Source organism: Heteronotia binoei, chromosome 21 (assembly GCF_032191835.1).
Source record: "Heteronotia binoei isolate CCM8104 ecotype False Entrance Well chromosome 21, APGP_CSIRO_Hbin_v1, whole genome shotgun sequence".
Classification (NCBI taxonomy): domain Eukaryota; kingdom Metazoa; phylum Chordata; class Lepidosauria; order Squamata; family Gekkonidae; genus Heteronotia; species Heteronotia binoei.
Genome location: NC_083243.1, coordinates 37,458,848 through 37,477,868, shown reverse-complemented (window position 1 = coordinate 37,477,868; position 19,021 = coordinate 37,458,848). Strand labels below are relative to the sequence as shown.

The 19,021-nt window shown below is 41.8% G+C and overlaps 1 protein-coding gene across 4 annotated transcripts in view; it reads left to right on the top strand.

Moving 5' to 3' along the window:
• Window positions 1–19,021, top strand: part of UNC79 (unc-79 homolog, NALCN channel complex subunit) — a 160,987-nt gene that overhangs the window by 9,445 nt on the left and 132,521 nt on the right. For 3 of the 4 annotated variants that reach the window (XM_060261828.1, XM_060261827.1, XM_060261826.1), the window contains exons 3-4: window positions 10,460–10,764; window positions 14,738–14,908. In XM_060261828.1, the coding sequence (XP_060117811.1) occupies window positions 10,460–10,764; window positions 14,738–14,908 (476 nt within the window). The remainder of the gene's footprint in view (window positions 1–10,459; window positions 10,765–14,737; window positions 14,909–19,021) is intronic. The other variant, XM_060261829.1, reaches the window with a different exon arrangement.

Sequence of the window (19,021 nt, the reverse complement as noted above, 5' to 3'; positions counted from 1 at the left end):
CCACAATCCAGAGGACTTTCAATGATGTTCTAACCTGCTCCTAGGGAGCCCTATGGTACAGAGTGCTAAGCTGCAGTACTGCAGTCCAAGCTCTGCTTGCAACCTGATCCTGGCAGAAGCTGGGTTCAGGCAGCCAGCTCAAGGTTGACTCAGCCTTCCATCCTTCCAAGAATGGTAAAATGAGTACCCAGCTTGCTGGGGGTGCAAGTGTAGATGACTGGGGAAGGCAATGGCAAACCACCCCATAAAAAGCCTGCCAAGAAAATGTCATGATGTGAAGTCACCCCATGGGTTGGTAACAACTTGCTGCTTACACAGGGAATCACCTTTACCTTTTTAACCTGCCCCTGTGCCCGGAACAGCCGCTTGACCTGCAGATACTAGCAGGTGATGATGCCACTAAACAGTTGTTTCTCATAATCCCATAGTTGCCTTATAGATCGAGTTACTAACAGGCCAGGAAAGAAAAAAAATATCCCTTTAACAGAGATTTAATGAGATATTTTTAGCAGGTGATATAATTTACCTGTGTTCCATTAGAAAAAGCTTCAATTATCCATTTCCACACATTAAGCCTGTATTAAAGAGACAGGATCTCCTCCCCTCCCGGCCAAGCCTACTTAGGTAACCCCTCAGGTAACATCACTTAGAGAATAGACAGCACATTTTGCTAACAAGGAAGAATAAATCCATATGTAAATGATGCACTTTTCTAATTATGTCAATGGCTTGTGCAGCCAAGAGATGCATGGAAGGAGCTTATCCTGTGGCTCTTTTCCAGAACAAGGTATAGGTTCCTCCTCCCATGGAGACTGGAGATTTTCCCATTCTCCTGCCAGTGTGGGAAAGCACTGTGTTGCAGTGACTCCCACACCACCCACACCCCATAAAAAGGGCTGTCTGTCATATGTTCTGATCCATTGTCCTTCATGGCTGTTAACTTTCATAAACCAAAATACTCAACAGCATTTGAGGCTTGATGCCTACGCTCAGACTTGGACTGCTATAATTTGTCTAAAAATGAACTAACTGAAATCCTGGATCTGAACACCTTGGACAATAGGGAGTCATTAGAAACACATGGCTATAGGTATGAAAGGAAACCATCAAAAATTGTTTCTGGGGAAGCCTCATTAAGATGAATGAAGGATGTGCCATAGACCAAAATGGCCTCATTCATCTACATGGAAGTTGCCTGTGTGTTCCTTTCACTAAACAATGCTTATGTGGGAGAAATTCTCTTGCATCTTAAACCTGGACCTTAACATGAAGTTTAAAGGCTGCTTCAGGATCCCTTCATGTTTTAGGAGTTAGAACTTTCCATTTATAGCCAGGATTTATCCAGCATCATGACAAGGAAGACATTAATTAAAGGAATAAGGAAATTTCAGCCTGGACAGCCAAACTCTTTTTATTGTGAGATCAAATTGATGCATCCTATGTTGGTATCTGAAAGGCCTCAGTCTGTTAAAGAGCCCTGGCAAATGGCTTGGTGGTCTTCTTCCTCCATCCCATAATATGGCTCCACCAAGTTACCAGTGCCTCTTTGTCATGCTTGGGGCATGAGTGGAATTTTAGCACAAGTTCCTTTGCGTATTAGGCCACACACCCCTGATGTAGTCAATCCTTCAAGGGCAGCTGCTGTGAGAGCCCTCTCAGCCCCACCCACCTCACAGGGTGTCTGTTGTGAGGGGAGAAGATATAGGTGATTGTAAGCTGTTCTGAGTCTCTGATTCAGAGAGAAGGGTGGGGTAAAAATCTGCAATTTTCCTCCTTCTTCCAAAAAAGAGCCTTGTAAGCTCTTGGAGGATTGGCTGCATCAGGGTGTGTGGCCTAACATGTAAAGGAGCTCCTGTTAGAATTCCACCCCTGACTTGGGGGGGTCTGGCAAGGAAAGGGCTAAGAGGCATGCAGACTGCAAAGAGAATACTGTAGTTTCTACTCAGCTAGTACTTATTAAAATAATTTAAGAGAGCATTACTGCCCTCAGAGGCTCAAGTCATGGAGCAGAATCTTATGCATATTTACTCAGAAGTTAGGAGGGTTTGCTCCCAAGTAAATGTGCATAGGATTGAGAATGTGGGCTTTTTTAAAGTATTGTTCAAATTATTCAGAAAGGCCTGGATTCTGTTTGTGTCTAACATGTTTGATAGGTAATTGCACAGAAACGGTGGCACATTGAACAGTAAGATGGTTCAAATGGAGTTCATCCAGATATTTCATAAAATCACTTGAATAGAAATTTGCAGCATATTACTATCAGCTTTGGGGTCAATGTACTTCCTTCATTGGTAATTAACAATCCCAATTGGCTTCTTTTGAGTCATACCAGGGTTGAACATGATCCTTTGATTTGCAGACATCTTGAGGGTGTAACAAATTTCGGGGAGGGGATTGGGCTGAAGCGGTTTTAGTTGAGGGCAAAAGCGTAAAGAATTTGCATTTATTTTTTTACAAACAAAACATCACATGACAATCACCATACACGGCGCATAACACATTGGTTCATTGAGCTCCTCCTTAAGTTTATCTTTGGGTGAAAGCATTTCTCTGCATTAAGCATGAATTTAATTTTCATGCATTGCTCATTTCCAGCTTTCCTTCCCCAACCTGAAGAAGGATTTCAAATATAACAAATGCTCTAGAAGGTCTAGGCAGCAGAAACAATGTATTACTTTGTAGAAATCACTACTACTCATGATATAGCCCTTTAGATGCATGCGTGCCCACTGGGAGTTGCCCCAGGCGTTATAAAAATTGCAGGTCATGGGGCTGCATCAGAGACCATTCCTGAAGTTTTAGGGAACTTTGGGAATGGCCTTCTTTGACAGGAAGGCAGGCTGCAGAGGTTTTGGTGCTCATATTGATTTTCTTCCATGAAGTAGTATCAGGGTGACCAAATATAAAGAGCAAGACAGAAGGCATTTTAGCAAGTGCAGATTATCTACTGACATTCTTTTTTAAGTCAGTGACTGAAATCCCTTTCCCTTTCCATCTGGTCATCCTAGCAAAGGTTGCAAAGCATCTGGTACTGCTTCTACCAGAGTCATCTCTGGAAGGTAGTAATGTGTAGAGACTAGAAGAAGAATCCAGTACTCTCTGCCCTTAAAGCTGTACCGAAGTTCCTGCACTGTGTTTGGCAAACTGGTCTGTGTGAAGGTGTATAGCTTAATTGACTACAAGTTCCAGCATGCAATGTTATGTTTTTGGACAAAAAATGTTTGTTCTCCTGAAAGATTCTATCAGTGTACATTGTACAAGATACTCTTTGGGAAGTAACGGCTCAGTGACAGACAGAAATCAACATGTGAAACTTTTGATAGTTTGGGGTTGATGAAAACTGCCTTGTCAGATCAAAAGAGAAGTGTGGGCAGCCATTGGTTCTTTAAATTTCCTTCCCATGCCTGCCCCCCAATGTAGAACATCTGTATGTGCTAAGGCTGGAGAGGCTGGAGACCTGTAGATTAGGTTAGGAGAGGCTGGACACCTGTGTGCCTCCCATTGGCTGGCTGCTGGCAAACCATGCCCCTTCCCCCCATTTCAGTTAAGGGGATGGCCAGAGTGGCATTTGATTGATTGTGTCTGTTAAAGGTACAGGTGACCTAAAGGGAACATGTGACCAGTGTTCCCTCTAAGCTGAATTAGTATGAGCTAGCTCACAATTTTTAAGCCTCTGGCTCACACATTTTTTGTCTTAACTCAGGAAAAATGGCCCCAGAGCAAACTTATTTATGCAGTAGCTCACAGCTTTCATGCCAGTTGCTCACAAAGTAGAATATTTGCTCACAAAGCTCCACATCTTTGAGGGAATTTGCATGTGACCTATACCTGTTAAAAGTACAGGTGTCTAAAAAGGTGACATTGAGGTGGCATGGCAGTATAAAATTGCAATCTTCCTTCCAATAAGGCTATAAGATCTGTACAGAAACAAAAGTGGTATATTGGAAACAGGCCTTTATTATTTAATAAATCTTAATTGGCTAATGGTATGATTTTCTATTGATATTAGGAAACTCTACTTAAATTTGCATATGGGGAGATCAGTTATGATTGTAAGGTTCTGCCAGCTAATGACCCAAGAAATCCATGCTCATATGAATATGGTTAGGATTTATTAAAGTCAGATATGAGAGTCAACCTTCTGCTTAGAAAGCCATTGCCAGGAATGACTTAACTGGTGAAATGGTTACAATTATAGGCACCACAAAGCACGGACTAACATCATCTCCATCCCCGTGGTCCGTTGGTTCCCATAGAGGTTGGTACTCCAAGTTGCAAAGCATCTTCCAAGGCTCCACACCTCCAAGGTCACAGCTACATTCCCAGGTCAAAGGGATCCATTGCTATAACAGATAAGCTCACTGCAACAAGGACATAACAAGGTTTCTGTCCTCCATCCCCATCCTACCCCCATGTAGAACATAAAATATATGATTATATACAAGTACTAGAGAGACAAAATTTAGCATAGTTCGAGGTGGGGGGGGGGAGCATGGCAGGCCCAATCTGACATTGATGAAGGAGAAAAACAATATTTTTAAAAGATGCAGGACATGGTTGCAAGATATATAATCTTAGAAGAGATATTCCTTCCTGAGTATGAGAAGAAAGAACCCTTTTGGGGCACTCTGCTTGCAGTGCTATCTGTTCCAGGGTTGGAAGGTCTGGCTCAGGAAATATCTGGGGACTTTGGGGATGGAGTAAGGAGCAAGGTTGTTGTGACGAGCATGACTGAACTCCAAAGGGAGTTCTGGCCATTACATATAAAGGGACCACACTCCTTTAAAATGCCTTCCTTTCATCAGAAATAGTGGAGAATGAGGGCACCTTATTTTGGAGCTCATAGAACTGGACCCCCTGGTCCAATCTTTTTGAAACTTGGTCGGGGAGTTGAGGAGAAACACCAGATGCAATGATGAAAATTTGATGCATCTACCTCAAAAAACAGGCCCCCCAGAGCCCCAAATACCTAAGGATCAATTCTCCATTTAAATGGCGTGACCAGCAGACATTCAACCCCCTTCCCCCCACTTTCTGATAACCCTGAAATGGGAGGAGGGCCTCCAGGCCAGGGGATCCCCTGCCCCCAAATGGGGATTGGCAACCCTGTCATGCATCAAAAAGATTCATTTTTAAAAGTTGCTTGGTTAAATGAAAAGCTATTTTAAACAGATCAAAGGGTTGAATTGATTAGTCTGATTCATCAACTAAATATTGCCACTTTAAGCAGCAATTTATATATGGCTATTATAGTAGTAGAAAACTGCAGATTTATACCCCACCTTTCTCTCTGAATCAGAGACTCGGAGTGGTTTACAATCTCCTATATCTTCTCCCCCCACAACAGACAACCTGTGAGGTGGGTGGGGCTGACAGGGCTCTCACAGCAGCTGCTCTTTCAAGGACAACTCCTGAGATAGCTATGGCTGACCCAAGGCCATTCCAGCAGCTGTAAGCGGAGGAGTTAGGGTTGCCAAGTCCAATTAAAGAAATATCTGGGGGCTTTGGGGATAGGGCCAGGAGACATTGGGGGTGAAGTCATGAGCAAAGTTGGAACAAGTACAATTGAACTCCAAAGGGAGTTCTGGCCATCACATTGAAAGGGACTGCACACCTTTTCAACGCCTTCCCTCCATTAGAAATAATGAAGGATAGGGGCACCTTCTTTGGGGGCTCATAGAATTGCCCCCCCAGTCCAATCCTTTTGTAACTTGGAGGGTGTTTTGAGGAAAGGCATCAGATGCTATGCTGCAAATTTGGTGCCTGTACCTCAAAGAACATCCCCCTCCAGAGCCCCAGATACCTGCGGATCAATTCTCCATTTAAATGGCGTGACCAGCAGACATTCAACCCCCTTCCCCCCACTTTCTGATAACCCTGAAATGGGAGGAGGGCCTCCAGGCCAGGGGATCCCCTGCCCCCAAATGGGGATTGGCAACCCTGTCATGCATCAAAAAGATTCATTTTTAAAAGTTGCTTGGTTAAATGAAAAGCTATTTTAAACAGATCAAAGGGTTGAATTGATTAGTCTGATTCATCAACTAAATATTGCCACTTTAAGCAGCAATTTATATATGGCTATTATAGTAGTAGAAAACTGCAGATTTATACCCCACCTTTCTCTCTGAATCAGAGACTCGGAGTGGTTTACAATCTCCTATATCTTCTCCCCCCACAACAGACAACCTGTGAGGTGGGTGGGGCTGACAGGGCTCTCACAGCAGCTGCTCTTTCAAGGACAACTCCTGAGATAGCTATGGCTGACCCAAGGCCATTCCAGCAGCTGTAAGCGGAGGAGTTAGGGTTGCCAAGTCCAATTAAAGAAATATCTGGGGGCTTTGGGGATAGGGCCAGGAGACATTGGGGGTGAAGTCATGAGCAAAGTTGGAACAAGTACAATTGAACTCCAAAGGGAGTTCTGGCCATCACATTGAAAGGGACTGCACACCTTTTCAACGCCTTCCCTCCATTAGAAATAATGAAGGATAGGGGCACCTTCTTTGGGGGCTCATAGAATTGCCCCCCCAGTCCAATCCTTTTGTAACTTGGAGGGTGTTTTGAGGAAAGGCATCAGATGCTATGCTGCAAATTTGGTGCCTGTACCTCAAAGAACATCCCCCTCCAGAGCCCCAGATACCTGCGGATCAACTCCCCATTATTCCCTATGAGAAACATTCTCCGTAGGGAATAATAGAGTGTCCAGTAGACACTCCCCGCTTTCTAAAGCAGGGGGAGGGCCTCCAAACTGGGGAATCCCCTGCCCACTCCCCCCCCCCTCTCTCTCTCTCTCTCACACACACACACACACTTACTGAGTCTGGTTCCTCCACGACTTTACTTGCTTTGAAAACGAAATTAAAACAAACGGAGGGTCGAAACTGCTGCTGACCTTTCCCCATGAAGCGCTTCCTGTTTCCTGCTCAATATTAAAGGCACATGTTTTAAAAATGGACCTGTTTGCAGGTTTCTAAATCTGTCAGAGCTCTAGAGGTACATGGTGGCTGTGGGGGCGGGGCTTCCCCCCACCGGCCAACTGGCTGGGGGCGGGGGAAGCCTGTAAAATTGGGAGATCCCCCGCTGGAACCTAGGGATTGGGAAGCCTAGGAGGGGTGGGGAATCAAACCCGGTTCTCCCAGATAAGAGTCCACACACTTAACCACTACACTACACCAAACTGGCTCTAGTAAGGAAGAAGAAATGGTGAAAAATATTTTATAATTAGAACAAGAATTGAAGGGCAGTCTAGTGTTACCATTCTCATGATCCTAACTTTCTTTCAACTTCTGGACTTTAATTTAGGACTCACTAGAAATTTAAATGGGTTCAAGTGGTGAATGGAGGAGGAAGGAGACAGACTGTACAATCCTAAACAGAGTTACACCCTTCTTAGTCTATAGATTTAGACCCTGCTTTAAGATTGCACAGTTATACCATAACTCTATACAGAGTTATTCCAGCCACTGCTTGCTGTCTAATTCTGCATAGGTTTGCACTGCCACTGCTTCATCTCTCTTCTTTTCCCTGTGCTCCTATCATACTTGCTTACCACACAACCAGGGGAAAGGATGAAGCAGGGGGCTTAGTTTTATCCACCCCTGTTGTCCTTTGATCAGTAGAGACCCTACTAATTTACATCATTCAGTCATTAAAACACAAATTACTGAGCTAGCAATGAAAGTGGCTTCGCCTGTGAACAGCCCAGGCAAGACCTTAACACCCGGATCCTGGGTCCTTTAGAAGATGTAATCATTGTCCTTACAAAAAGCAAGCTAGATGAAGATGGAGAATTGCATGCTAGGACATGTAGTCTCTTTAGGGTTTCCATTCCACAGGGAGGCAGATGGCCTTCCCCAACCAGTTGGCCTTTAATTCCTTATTTTTTTTGAAAGCGATGACTAATATGTTTTGTTGCCAAGTGAAAACACAGCTGGATTGAACTGATGGGGGACAGAATGAACATTACTAGCAAAGGAAGCTGAAAAGTGCAGCACTGGAAATTCAGTCAAACAAAACAAAAACAATCAGAACAATTTGTGTTATCAGTGTTTTTTTATTTTACAATCAGGATTACAACGCTGAATGTTAGGAGACTGACAGGCCTGATATCTTACATGCTTTAATGGCAGATGATTTTCTTTGATTGGGTCTTGGGGAACAAGAACCAAAAGGAATTTGAAATCTACAGAAGGCACAATAAACAGACTAGGGAGCACTACAAAAGTGGAAGTACATAATAGGGTTGCCAATCTCCTGGATTTCTCTTGGAATTACAGACTACAGAGATCATTTCCACCAGGGAGAAATGGCTCCTATAGAGGGTGGACTCTATACAGGGGTGGAATTCTAACAGGAGCTCCTTTGCATATGAGGCCACACACCCCTGATGTAGCCATTCTTCTAAGAGCTTATAAAAAAATCAGGGGTGTGTAGCCTAATATGCAAAGGCGCTCCTGCTAGAATTCCACCCCTGACTCTATGGCATAATACTCTCCTCTCTCCAAACCCTGCCCTTCCTAGGCTTTATCCCGCCCCCCAATTCTCCAGGAATTTTCCAACCCAGGGTTGGTAACTCTATTACATAATAAGAGGTGCAGTGTGGTGTGTAGTGCAGCAGTGCAGTTCCTGTTTGTTTGAATGGGATTTGCATTGTTGATTGCATCCATCCATTATCTATACACTGGAAGATGGGGACCTTCTTGTTTACCAGTCAAGAATGCCTTCAGGGTCTCTGCATAGGCCTGCAAGTGTTGAACTTGGCTGGGTGACATAGAAATGAGCCTCTGCCCCTGCAATTGTTACAGTCCATCTGTAACTTTCTCAGGCAGACAGTCCGGGTTTTGGGGGCATTTTTCCCCTGACAACTAAATTGTGCTTTGCTTCATCACTGACAAGAGAAGTTGCAAGGTCTGTGCATTGGGAATGGTGATTCTCCCAAATCAGTTCCACATTCTTTCCTAGCAGGGCAGTGGAGTGTGGACCTTTGTGCCACGAGGGAAGATTAGCTGTAGACATTTGTAGGAGCAGAGTAAGGCCAAGAATTCAGATCTTCAAAAGGTACCTCCTCCCTTGAAAACACACACTGGAAACTGGGTTATGTGGTTTGATGTATTACTATACTATATTTGTAGAAGACAATTCTTGAATTTCTCATATGTAATAAATTAGGGTGGGGTGGGGGAACTATACACTCAGTCCAGTCAAGGCCAAGTACTTCTCCAAACCCTTTTGAGGTAACTGGAAGCTTTAATTGGTGCACATACTTAATTCTCTCATTGAAATCAATGGATCTTAAAAGTGCTGTGCTTTTGCTGGATTGTGCCCTATAGTTTTGATGCTTCAGCAGCATTATTTTTTTTTAAAAATTGTAATTTCAGGAAATTTGAATCATTTGCTTGCAATGATATCAGAAGGCAGAGCAATCTGATTGATTTAGCCTTCCTTTGGATTCCCACCAAGCCTTTTAATTATTTTAAACTATTTCTCCTTTAGTCTGTAGTGAGTTTGTTGAATAAGTTACGTAAGTAGCATTAGAATTGTATGATAAGTCCCGTGTCTGATATGCAGTTATATAACGGGTAATGCTTGCTTAGCCCTTAGATTTCAAAAGCAACCACTTACGGAAAAAAAAACCCCAGTGTTTGTATTTGTAAAGTAGGATGTTTCCTTTCCCACCCCCCAAATTAAAAGCACACACAAACCACCATTCTCATTAGCTCACAAAACATATCCTGCAGCCCCATCAACTATATATTATTTTTAAAGCTTTTCCAAACGTAGTTTAGCTAACATTTTTAGAAATATTATATTATTTCTAAATCCATGTGCCTGTTTGAAATCTCATTATCTCAGATGATACTGATGGAATGTTGCAAAACAGTATCATGAAAATACATACAGACATTATTTTGATGCAATAAACATGTGATTTTTAAGGCTCTCTTAACAAACACACATGTTTATTCTTTGCTAAAAACATGTTTCTGCAAGTGCCACACCTATTTTTTGCACGTAATTCCTCCCTGGTTTCCAATGATGGTATTCAAACGCTCAAGGCTGGTTTTTTTTTTTAAAAAAAACCCCTAAAATTTAATACAATTTGATTATGATGCTCTTCTGCTTCTTTTCCCTTCTGTGGCAAATTGCATCAAATTTAGCTGAACTGTGAAACATGGGTATGGCACTGAAACATGCATTTTTTATATTTTTGCTCCTTATGAACCAGATAACACATGAGATGCAATGGAAATTTCCCACAAGTAGCAATTCCGAATTGTCTTTTCTCCGAAGCATGGGAGTGAATGGTTGCTAGATTTTGCAAGATGGCACTGGTATTGGTGATGATTGCATCTCATGTGGGATGTATCTGGAGTTTTATTATTTGTTTTATAGTGTCATTTCAATGTAATGTGCTGTTCTTTGTGTCTTTGTTGTCTCTTTTTTTTCTTTGTCCCCCCAACAGCATTTTGTCCCGCACAGGGAAGAAGGAGAATCAAGATGCCTCCAATTTGACAGTGCCCATGACCATGTGTCTTTTTCCTGTGCCATTCCCACTCACCCCATCTCTAAGACCACAGGTCAGTTCCATCAACCCTACTGTTACTCGCTCCCTCCTTTACAGCGTCCTGCGAGATGCTCCCACTGAACGCGGCCAGCAAAGTCGTGATGCTCAGTTATCAGACTACCCATCATTGGACTATCAAGGACTATACGTGACATTGGTGACTCTGCTGGATCTAGTTCCTTTGCTACAACATGGTCAGCATGGTAAGTGGACCTTTGGATCTTTACCTTCAGCTTGATGCCTGGGGAAATGGTGGAAGGCTTATGAAAGGCATGGTTGAATTGGCATGGATCTCCATTTCTGTATCTGTTTCATTTATGGTCTACTTTTCTCACTGAGACTCAAGGCAAATTAGAGAAATCTGACAATAAAATGAAAACATACAATGAGCACAATAAGAACAATCTATGTTGGATCTTTTTGCCACATCTACACTAAGCTATATAAATGCTAATAAAAATTATACATGAGTATAAATTGGTGCAGCTCTAAATTCTGCAAAGTGGGAAGATCTAGCGTTGGTCACAATGCAATGTTATGTACTGTTTAATTGGTGCGAAAATGTACATGTCTGAGTACACATCTATATTTATTTACAAATGTAGGAATGGTTCTCTATTAAATATCTAATGTAATCTACAAGTTTAGCCATGTTATGGTGTCAAGGCCCATCCTAGTTTCCACCTCCTTTTCCTCTTCTGTTAGCCCTTCTGGAAATCCTGTTTGTGGGGTGGTTCTCTCCTTCACACACACTTGTGTTTCAGTTGATTTCACTTGGTAAAGAGACTCCATGGAGACATAATTTTGTCTGAGGTAATATGAAAGTTTCCTCTGGTTTTTGATCTACATGGTCCATTCAGATTGTGAACTGGCATACAGAAGGGTTCCAATCAGTGCCGCCTCTAAACTGTGGAGTCTTGTGAGCAAAAATTCTACTTTGTGAGCTACTGGCATTAAAGTTGTGAGTCAGCAATTTGGCTACTGCATAAATTAGTTTGCTCTGGGACTATCTTTCCTGAGCTAAGACAAAAATGTGTGAGCCAGAGGCTAAAAAAACCTATGAGCTAGCTCACACTAACTCAGCTTAGAAGGAACACTGGTTCCAATGGACCAATCACCACAATGGCTGGCATTCTTCCCTTTTGCCGTTGTGAGCTTATATTTCCAATATGTTTGTCAGTAACTGCAAAGCTTGGGTGAAGGTGAGACAAAGCAAGGAAAATAATGGCAAATGTTCTGAGTAAGCAGACAAAAAACTGGAAATTAGGTGGTAGAATTCTTAGGTAGAATGGATCACATTCTTGGTTACTATACTGCCAATCCTTTGGGATATATTTTAACAGAAGACGCTTAAGGAAAATGTTTTTACTCTGCCATTGTTCCACTGATGGAAGTTGATCTTTCTCTGCCTTTCCCCCATCAGCTGTGCCCCCCCCCCCAAGGCAATGTTGAGGAAAGGGGAACATGCATAGACAATAATCCAGACAGGAGTGTGTGCATGGGGAGGGTGCTATATTGTAGAGGTGAAACAGTAGCACAGGGGTGTTGAACTCATTTGTTATGAGGGCCAGATCAGACATAAATGAAGCCTTGTTGGGCTGGGCCATATTGGATTGGGCCAAGCCATGCTGGGCTGGGCCATGTGTGTACCTACCGTATTTAAGATTAGGTAGCAGAGATAAAAATTTTATAAAGAACACAAACACAAATATATTTTTAAAAACTTAAAACATGCTTAAAATGTTAGCACTCGTTGGTCTTCAGGATGCTTTCTTTGTATTTCTCCCATGAGATCCAGGGAACTGGACAAAGGAAGCTCTGGCTCTTTCCTTCCTTCCCCAGGGGATTGGGGGTGGAGCCTCAGCCAATAGAAGGAAGAGAGGCTTGGCTCAGTAGCTCTGCTGTGCAATTGAGAGAACCTTGCAAAGCAAGCTATTCCTCCCCCCTTCCTCCCCAAGGGAGGACCCTCAGCCAATGGAGACAATAGAGGTTTTGCTCTGAAGCTCCTGTGCAATTGATCAAGCCTTGTAAAGCAAGCTGTTATGCAGAAGGAAGCAAGAGAGAGGGAGAAGGAAGCAGATGACAGCCAGTTGCTCAGGGGCCTGATAGGAGCCCTCCGGAGGCCTGATTTGGCCCCCAAACTGCATGTTTGACACCCCTGCAGTAGCATGTGTGTCCAAAATGCAAGTGTACTTTAATAAATACCTCGAAAGCATTTCAAGCATTTTAAATTTAATGAAATTCTTTAATAGTTGTATTACATCAAATCACCATGAAGATGAGTCAGGAACCACTGTTTCAACTGTAAATTTTTTAGTCTGCGGCAATACTTCCTGAAGTTGAAGCTGTCTTACTTCTCCCTTTGGGATGAATAATGAATACCAAAAAAGAAATCAATAAGATTGTTATCCTGCATTCAGAGTCAGGGATTGCAAGGATAACAATTTACTCCTGTTCAGAAACAGAAAGAGGCTTCACAAAGAACAGATGGTAAATTTATGTTGTTATAAAAGCAAAAAGAAGCATTTTTTTTGTTATGCTAAATGATGGTAACACTGGCAGCCTATTTCAGAAGTGTGTGTGTGGAGTAGGGGTGCTTTCTCCTGATGGTTGAGACAGCCTGTAAGAAGAACCACAGACAGAACTGTAGTGGCTCAAAGACCTTGAGGACTGGAGAGAAGACTTTGAACCAACATTTGCCCATTGGCTTAATGCTGTTTTGTGTGTGTGTGTGTGTGTGTGTGTTTCTGAAAATATGTATTTATTTATTTAAAACATTTCTATCTTGCCTTATCTCCTAGGACTCAATGCAGAGAACAGTGTAGCAACCAAGTTGCAAAGGCATGAATTGGCTGGAGACCTCCTACAATTATAACTAGGGTTGCTATGTCTTACTTGGCTGCTGGCAGGGGGAGTTCTTTATTAATTCATGCCTTTGCAAAGAGATTTAGTACATCTTTGAATATCTTGCAGTCAATGTTCCCTCTAAGCTGTAGAGTCTTGTGAGCAAAAATTCTATTTTGTGAGCTACTGGCATTAAAGTTGTGAGCTACTGCATAAATGAGTTTGCTCTGGGGCCATTTTTCCTGAGCTGAGACAAAAATGTGTGAGCTGGAGGCTAAAAAATTGTGAGCTAGCTCACACTAACTCAGCTTAGAGGGAACACTGCTTACAGTATAAGGCTGTGTAATACAGATGTTGTGTTCATCAATATTTGGACCTGCTTCTGTGGCAACTCCTCCACCATCTTTCCCCCCCACTTCATTCCAGTTAGGGCAGCTGGTGGACTGACATTATGCTGAAAGAGTTTAGGTTTTCTGCTTTCTGCATCATTTGTCATGGTTGTTTACATTGTTTTCCAAAGAATATATATATTTTAGGGGATCACTGATCTAGAATGAATCTATCTCATAAGGATGCAAAACATAGGATATCTGCTCATGTTTTGGTTATAAATTATCCTTCCAACAGTTCACAGAGGAAAACAGGGACACTATAGTAACATACGAATTCTTGTATCAAGAATGCCGAATCTCAGGATCACCCCCATTATCATCCATTGCTGGAGGGCATTTATTGTGCTATTGCACATTTCCTACTGATTTAAAAGTCAGGAGATAGTGTGTTCCTTTGGTTAAATGTGTATTTCAAAAACAGAATTCTCCTGTTATATTATTAGTGGTTCAAAATATACTTAAGCAACTGCAGCATGGGTGATGTCACTCTGCCCCACTTGGGGCCACCATGCACATGTGTTTATCCAACATGTGCATTAAGGACAAGATGCATCCTACTAGGGCTTTTTTGTAGCAGGAACTCCTTTGCATATTAGGCTGCACCCCCTTGATGTAGCCAATGTTCCTGGAGCTTACAGTAGGCCCTGTACTAAGAGCCCTGTAAGCTCCTGAAAGATTGGCTACATTAGGAGGGTGCAGCCTAATGCAAAGAAGTTCCTGCTACAAGAAAAGCCTTGCATCCTACTATCCTATTAGATGTGGGGAGGGAACTGAATCTTGAAGGGTAACTGTTCTAGCAGCTCACACTACACAAGTTTTAACAGAATGCCCCAAAAGGACAAAATAGGGTCAGTGATTTTCCAGGAGACAGAAAATAGTTGCACCATAGCTTTATGTTGTAACCAGGCATTCATATTCTTTATTTATATGCCTTTGACAGATCTCGGACAGTCAATTTTTTACACAACAACATGTTTGCTACCCTTTCTCAGCGATGACATCTTGAGTACTTTGCCGTATACAATGATTTCCACTTTAGCCACGTTCCCACCATTTCTCCATAAAGATATCATAGAGTACCTCAGCACATCTTTCTTGCCCATGGCTATACGTAAGTAACTTCCTGTTATGTTTCTACAAGAGAATTGCAGATCCCTTCTTCATTGCTGAGACAATAGGCACATTGCCTCTAGGGGTGTGAATACATCTTGTGAAGCAGGAACAGCCTGAAAATTTACTGTTATCTTTAAATATATGAGAATGAGAAAGAATAAATTTTAGAACAGCAAGATTCAAGTCCAGGTGCACCTTAAAGGCCAATGAGATTTTCAAGGCATGAGCTTGGGGGTCAGATACACCCTAAAATCTTGTTGGTCTCAAAGGTGCTACTGGACTTGAATGTTGCTCTTTTACTGCAGAGTTTAGTGTAGTGATGTCCTGACCCAACTACCACCAAGAGATACTCATAATTTTAATTGCAGCTGATAAAGGGAGTTAGTCTATACAAGGGAATAAAGTTAGAGTCCAGTGGCACCTTAGAGACCAACGAAGTTTTATTTAATGTCCACACACACTTCTTCAAATATAATGAAATGGAAGAAAACCATATCTATACAAGGGTTTTCTTTGAAACCATAGGGCTTGGTTCATTCTATTGATTCATAACCCTGATGATGTTCCTCCAAACCTGTTGCCTTGCTGGTTCTTCCTTGTCCTTACTGGGCATTGTTCGAGAACTGATTGAGGTTTGCTCAAGGATAGAAGTGAAGCGGTAGTTTTAAGTACATGTGAAATTTCTGAGGGCTGGACGCAAAGGTGCTCTTCTGTCGGCTTATAACAGCACTTACAGTTGCAGAATGGCAGCCTGATGATGGAACAGGTGGATGATTTTTGCTAGTTTCTTCTTTCTCCTGCAGATCCCCATTTTGCCCTGTATACTGATCCTGAGGATCATTTCAGGTGGGGTCAGTGAGCTGTAGTAAAGGGCAGGGGGAGGAAAATCCCTTTCACAAACTTTGCTCTGTTGAAACTTTAGAACCAACCCAGTATCTTCAGTGTTTTTTTTAGGGGTGGATGGCCACGGGAAAATGAGGAATACTAATCTCCCAATACCAATCAAATGCTTCCTATTGATTTCTATGGCAGTTTGGTGAGCATCCTGTTGGTTCAGGGAGCTCCATGAGTGCAGGAACTCCCGTAAGACTTCCAAAGATAATGTTTGTCAGTATGCACATTTTGCTCCACAGAAAACTCTTGTTGAGGGCAATCAGAAGTCCTTTTATGCTTATATTTCCAAATGTTAATGGCAATGAAGTACCACATTTTCTGTGTAGTCTTGGTACCGCTTTGTCTGTATAGTTTAACTCATTTATGAACTAATTATCTCAAAGCACTAGTTAATTATCTTATGCACAAATCAATATTTTGCTCTTTTGGCTCTCTTACCTCTGACTATCGTATTTATGAACTTTTATACCTTTGATGTTTTCCCTCTATATGTTTTGTATATTAGCTCACAACATCAGGAACATGCCTAGTTTAGAATTGTAATTTTCATTAGAACAGCTTGTTGCCTTACAGCATTTTCCATCAGTAGGCTGGATGGCAACTTTACAGCAGCTTTCTGATTCAGCAAGGGGCCATTAGCCTGTTGCTGTTTCTATCCAAATGCACCTCTTACTTACTTACCTCTAGTGTTACCTGCCAGCACTTCCAAGGCTGCTGTGGAAAAAATAGGGGGAAGTGGAAGGGGCATACCAACATGCCACATTGCTTCTTAACTCAAAGACAAAGCTGGAAACAGATATGTGCATTGTTATTTCATTAAAGAACAGATCTCCCAGGTAGTTTATTTTAAAAATATAAATATTTCCTAGTTAAGTACAGAAACATCTGTTTGTACTGTTCTTCCAGTACAAAAAAGAATGTGTACAAAAGACAAGAGTTGTAGGTTGTCCCTCCACTCAGCAAAGTTATGGTGCAGTCTAAGTTCAGTGGACGTATCTTTTTGAAGACTTCCTCCAACCTAAGCAGGCTTCCTCCAATGAAAGTAGCTCTTTCACTGGAGAAAGAACCACTTCTGTTGGGGGAATCCTTTACAAATTAATCTGGATCCCATCGATTGGTTTCACTAATGGTTTGGATGCATTTGTTGGGCTACTGATTGGCCCAGGAGAATAATTCCATATGAGAAAGATACAATGCCATGTAGAAGATATCTGATTGTGGTACAAAAGTGGAATGGCATGGAGGCTGGAGTGCAGAGGGGATGAGAGCAAGAGGTAAAACTGATAGGATCAAATCCAGTAGTTTCTGAACACAGATATTTTTAGCGTGCCTTCTGGTGATCAGTGTGAAACCAACACAGTTTGCAAACCATCTTCCCACTGAAGACTGCACCTTTTGTTAAAAAAAAGGTGTTGTTTCCACTCCCCCAGATAATTCGACTGAACAGTGCCAGCAAAACACAGTGCCAGCAAATGCCTTATATAACTCAAACCAAGGTGATCTTTCAATATAAACATTAGTTCCTTTTGCATCAAATCACATGTTGCCTTCAGTTTTCTTCTCAGAATCTAAACCCTACAGTTCTTCCATTCAAAATGTTGTAAAGTGCAGAGGCTCACAAGAACCCTGTTTATGTCAGGTTGTAAGAAAGCAATTTCACCAAGTTGGAAAGAATGAAACTAGAACATCTTCACCCCTTATGTGAGTACAGGTGCTGCCTCTTCCTCATCAAATTACTGAATATGCTGTGGGCTGGATATGTTCCCAGTTTTATTTGCAGAGCACTGATGATTGTCATAGCTCTGAGTCAGGAACATAACAAAGCAAAAAAAAAAAAAAAGATAGCTCTGCATCATGGAAAAGACACCTCATCCAAGAGTCCTGACTTCTTGGTCAGCCAGCTATCACCAGCCTGCATCGAGCAAATTATACAATATGAATCAGAGAAATATCTTTGGCTGTTGTCCAGGATTGGTGGATTTTGTGACAGGATGCCATAAGCCAGCTTCACAAGCACACAAAAAGTAGATTTCTGGAAGGAGATGGCATGGGATTGATCTGTCTCCTCATTTTTATTCTTTCCATTCTCTGTGGAATTTAGGGGGGTATTCATGGCTCTTTTCCACACGACATTTTGTTCTCACAACGTGATAAGGTAGACTGAAGCTAAGAAAGAAAGGCTGCTCCAAGATCACCAGTGAACTTCATTGTTGATATGGGATTTGAAACGGGGTCTCTCCCAACTTCTACACCAGGTGTCCCAACTTACTGATCCTATCAGCACTGTTGGAATTTTGAAAAAGAGAAGTGAGCGCCATCACAAAATGGCTGCCATGGGAGGTGTGGCTCATCACAAGAAGGCTGTGTTGGAAGGCAAAAAAATGAGATGTGACTCATCACAAAATGGCTGTTATGGGAGGTAATCACAAAATGTTGGGAAGTTCCAAATCAACCACCCTTGTGTGGTTGGGGCAGCTGTTTCCAAATGCAGTCCTCTACAGACCTAAAGGGAATACTGCCTGTGGTCTTCCAAGACAACTCCACTGAGGTGAAAAAAGGCAGGATTTGTCCTTTACTTTAGGGAAGAAGCAAGTGGACACCAGGAAACATATTAGTGGGCTCTGTGGCACCCATGGGTGCGAAGTTGCAGATCTCTGCTGTCAATGGGAAACCCTTGTAAGCTTATAATTCCATGTATGACTGAATGTTATTATTTCAGTGTTTTGTTGGTTAAAACAATTTTATTTGGTAACATATGGTAACAAATTATATTTCTTGCATCATTAATAACTTCTTTTATCTATCCCATATATTGTTTTCTGCCAACCCCTCCTCCCATTACTTGATCCCTGCCGGTGTTATTTACTTAAAGTACTAATGTTTAGAGGTACCCTTAACAAATAAAAACAAAAATTAATCTTCTTTTTTCTAAGATTTAATCATTATCAAAAATTGTCCAATGTCCTTTTATTTTCCACTCTTTTTCTACATATCTTCTGAACTTTTTCCACTCCATCTTAAAAACTTCTAAATCAAAGTCTCTTAAAATTCTAGTTAATTTGTCCATTTCACTCCATGTCATAATTTTTACAATCCAATCCCATTTCTCTGGTATTTTTTCTTGTTTCCACAACTGCGCATATAATGTCCTAGCAGCTGAAAGCAAGTACCAAATTATAGTTCAATCTTCTTTTGGAAATTTTTCCATTTGTAATCC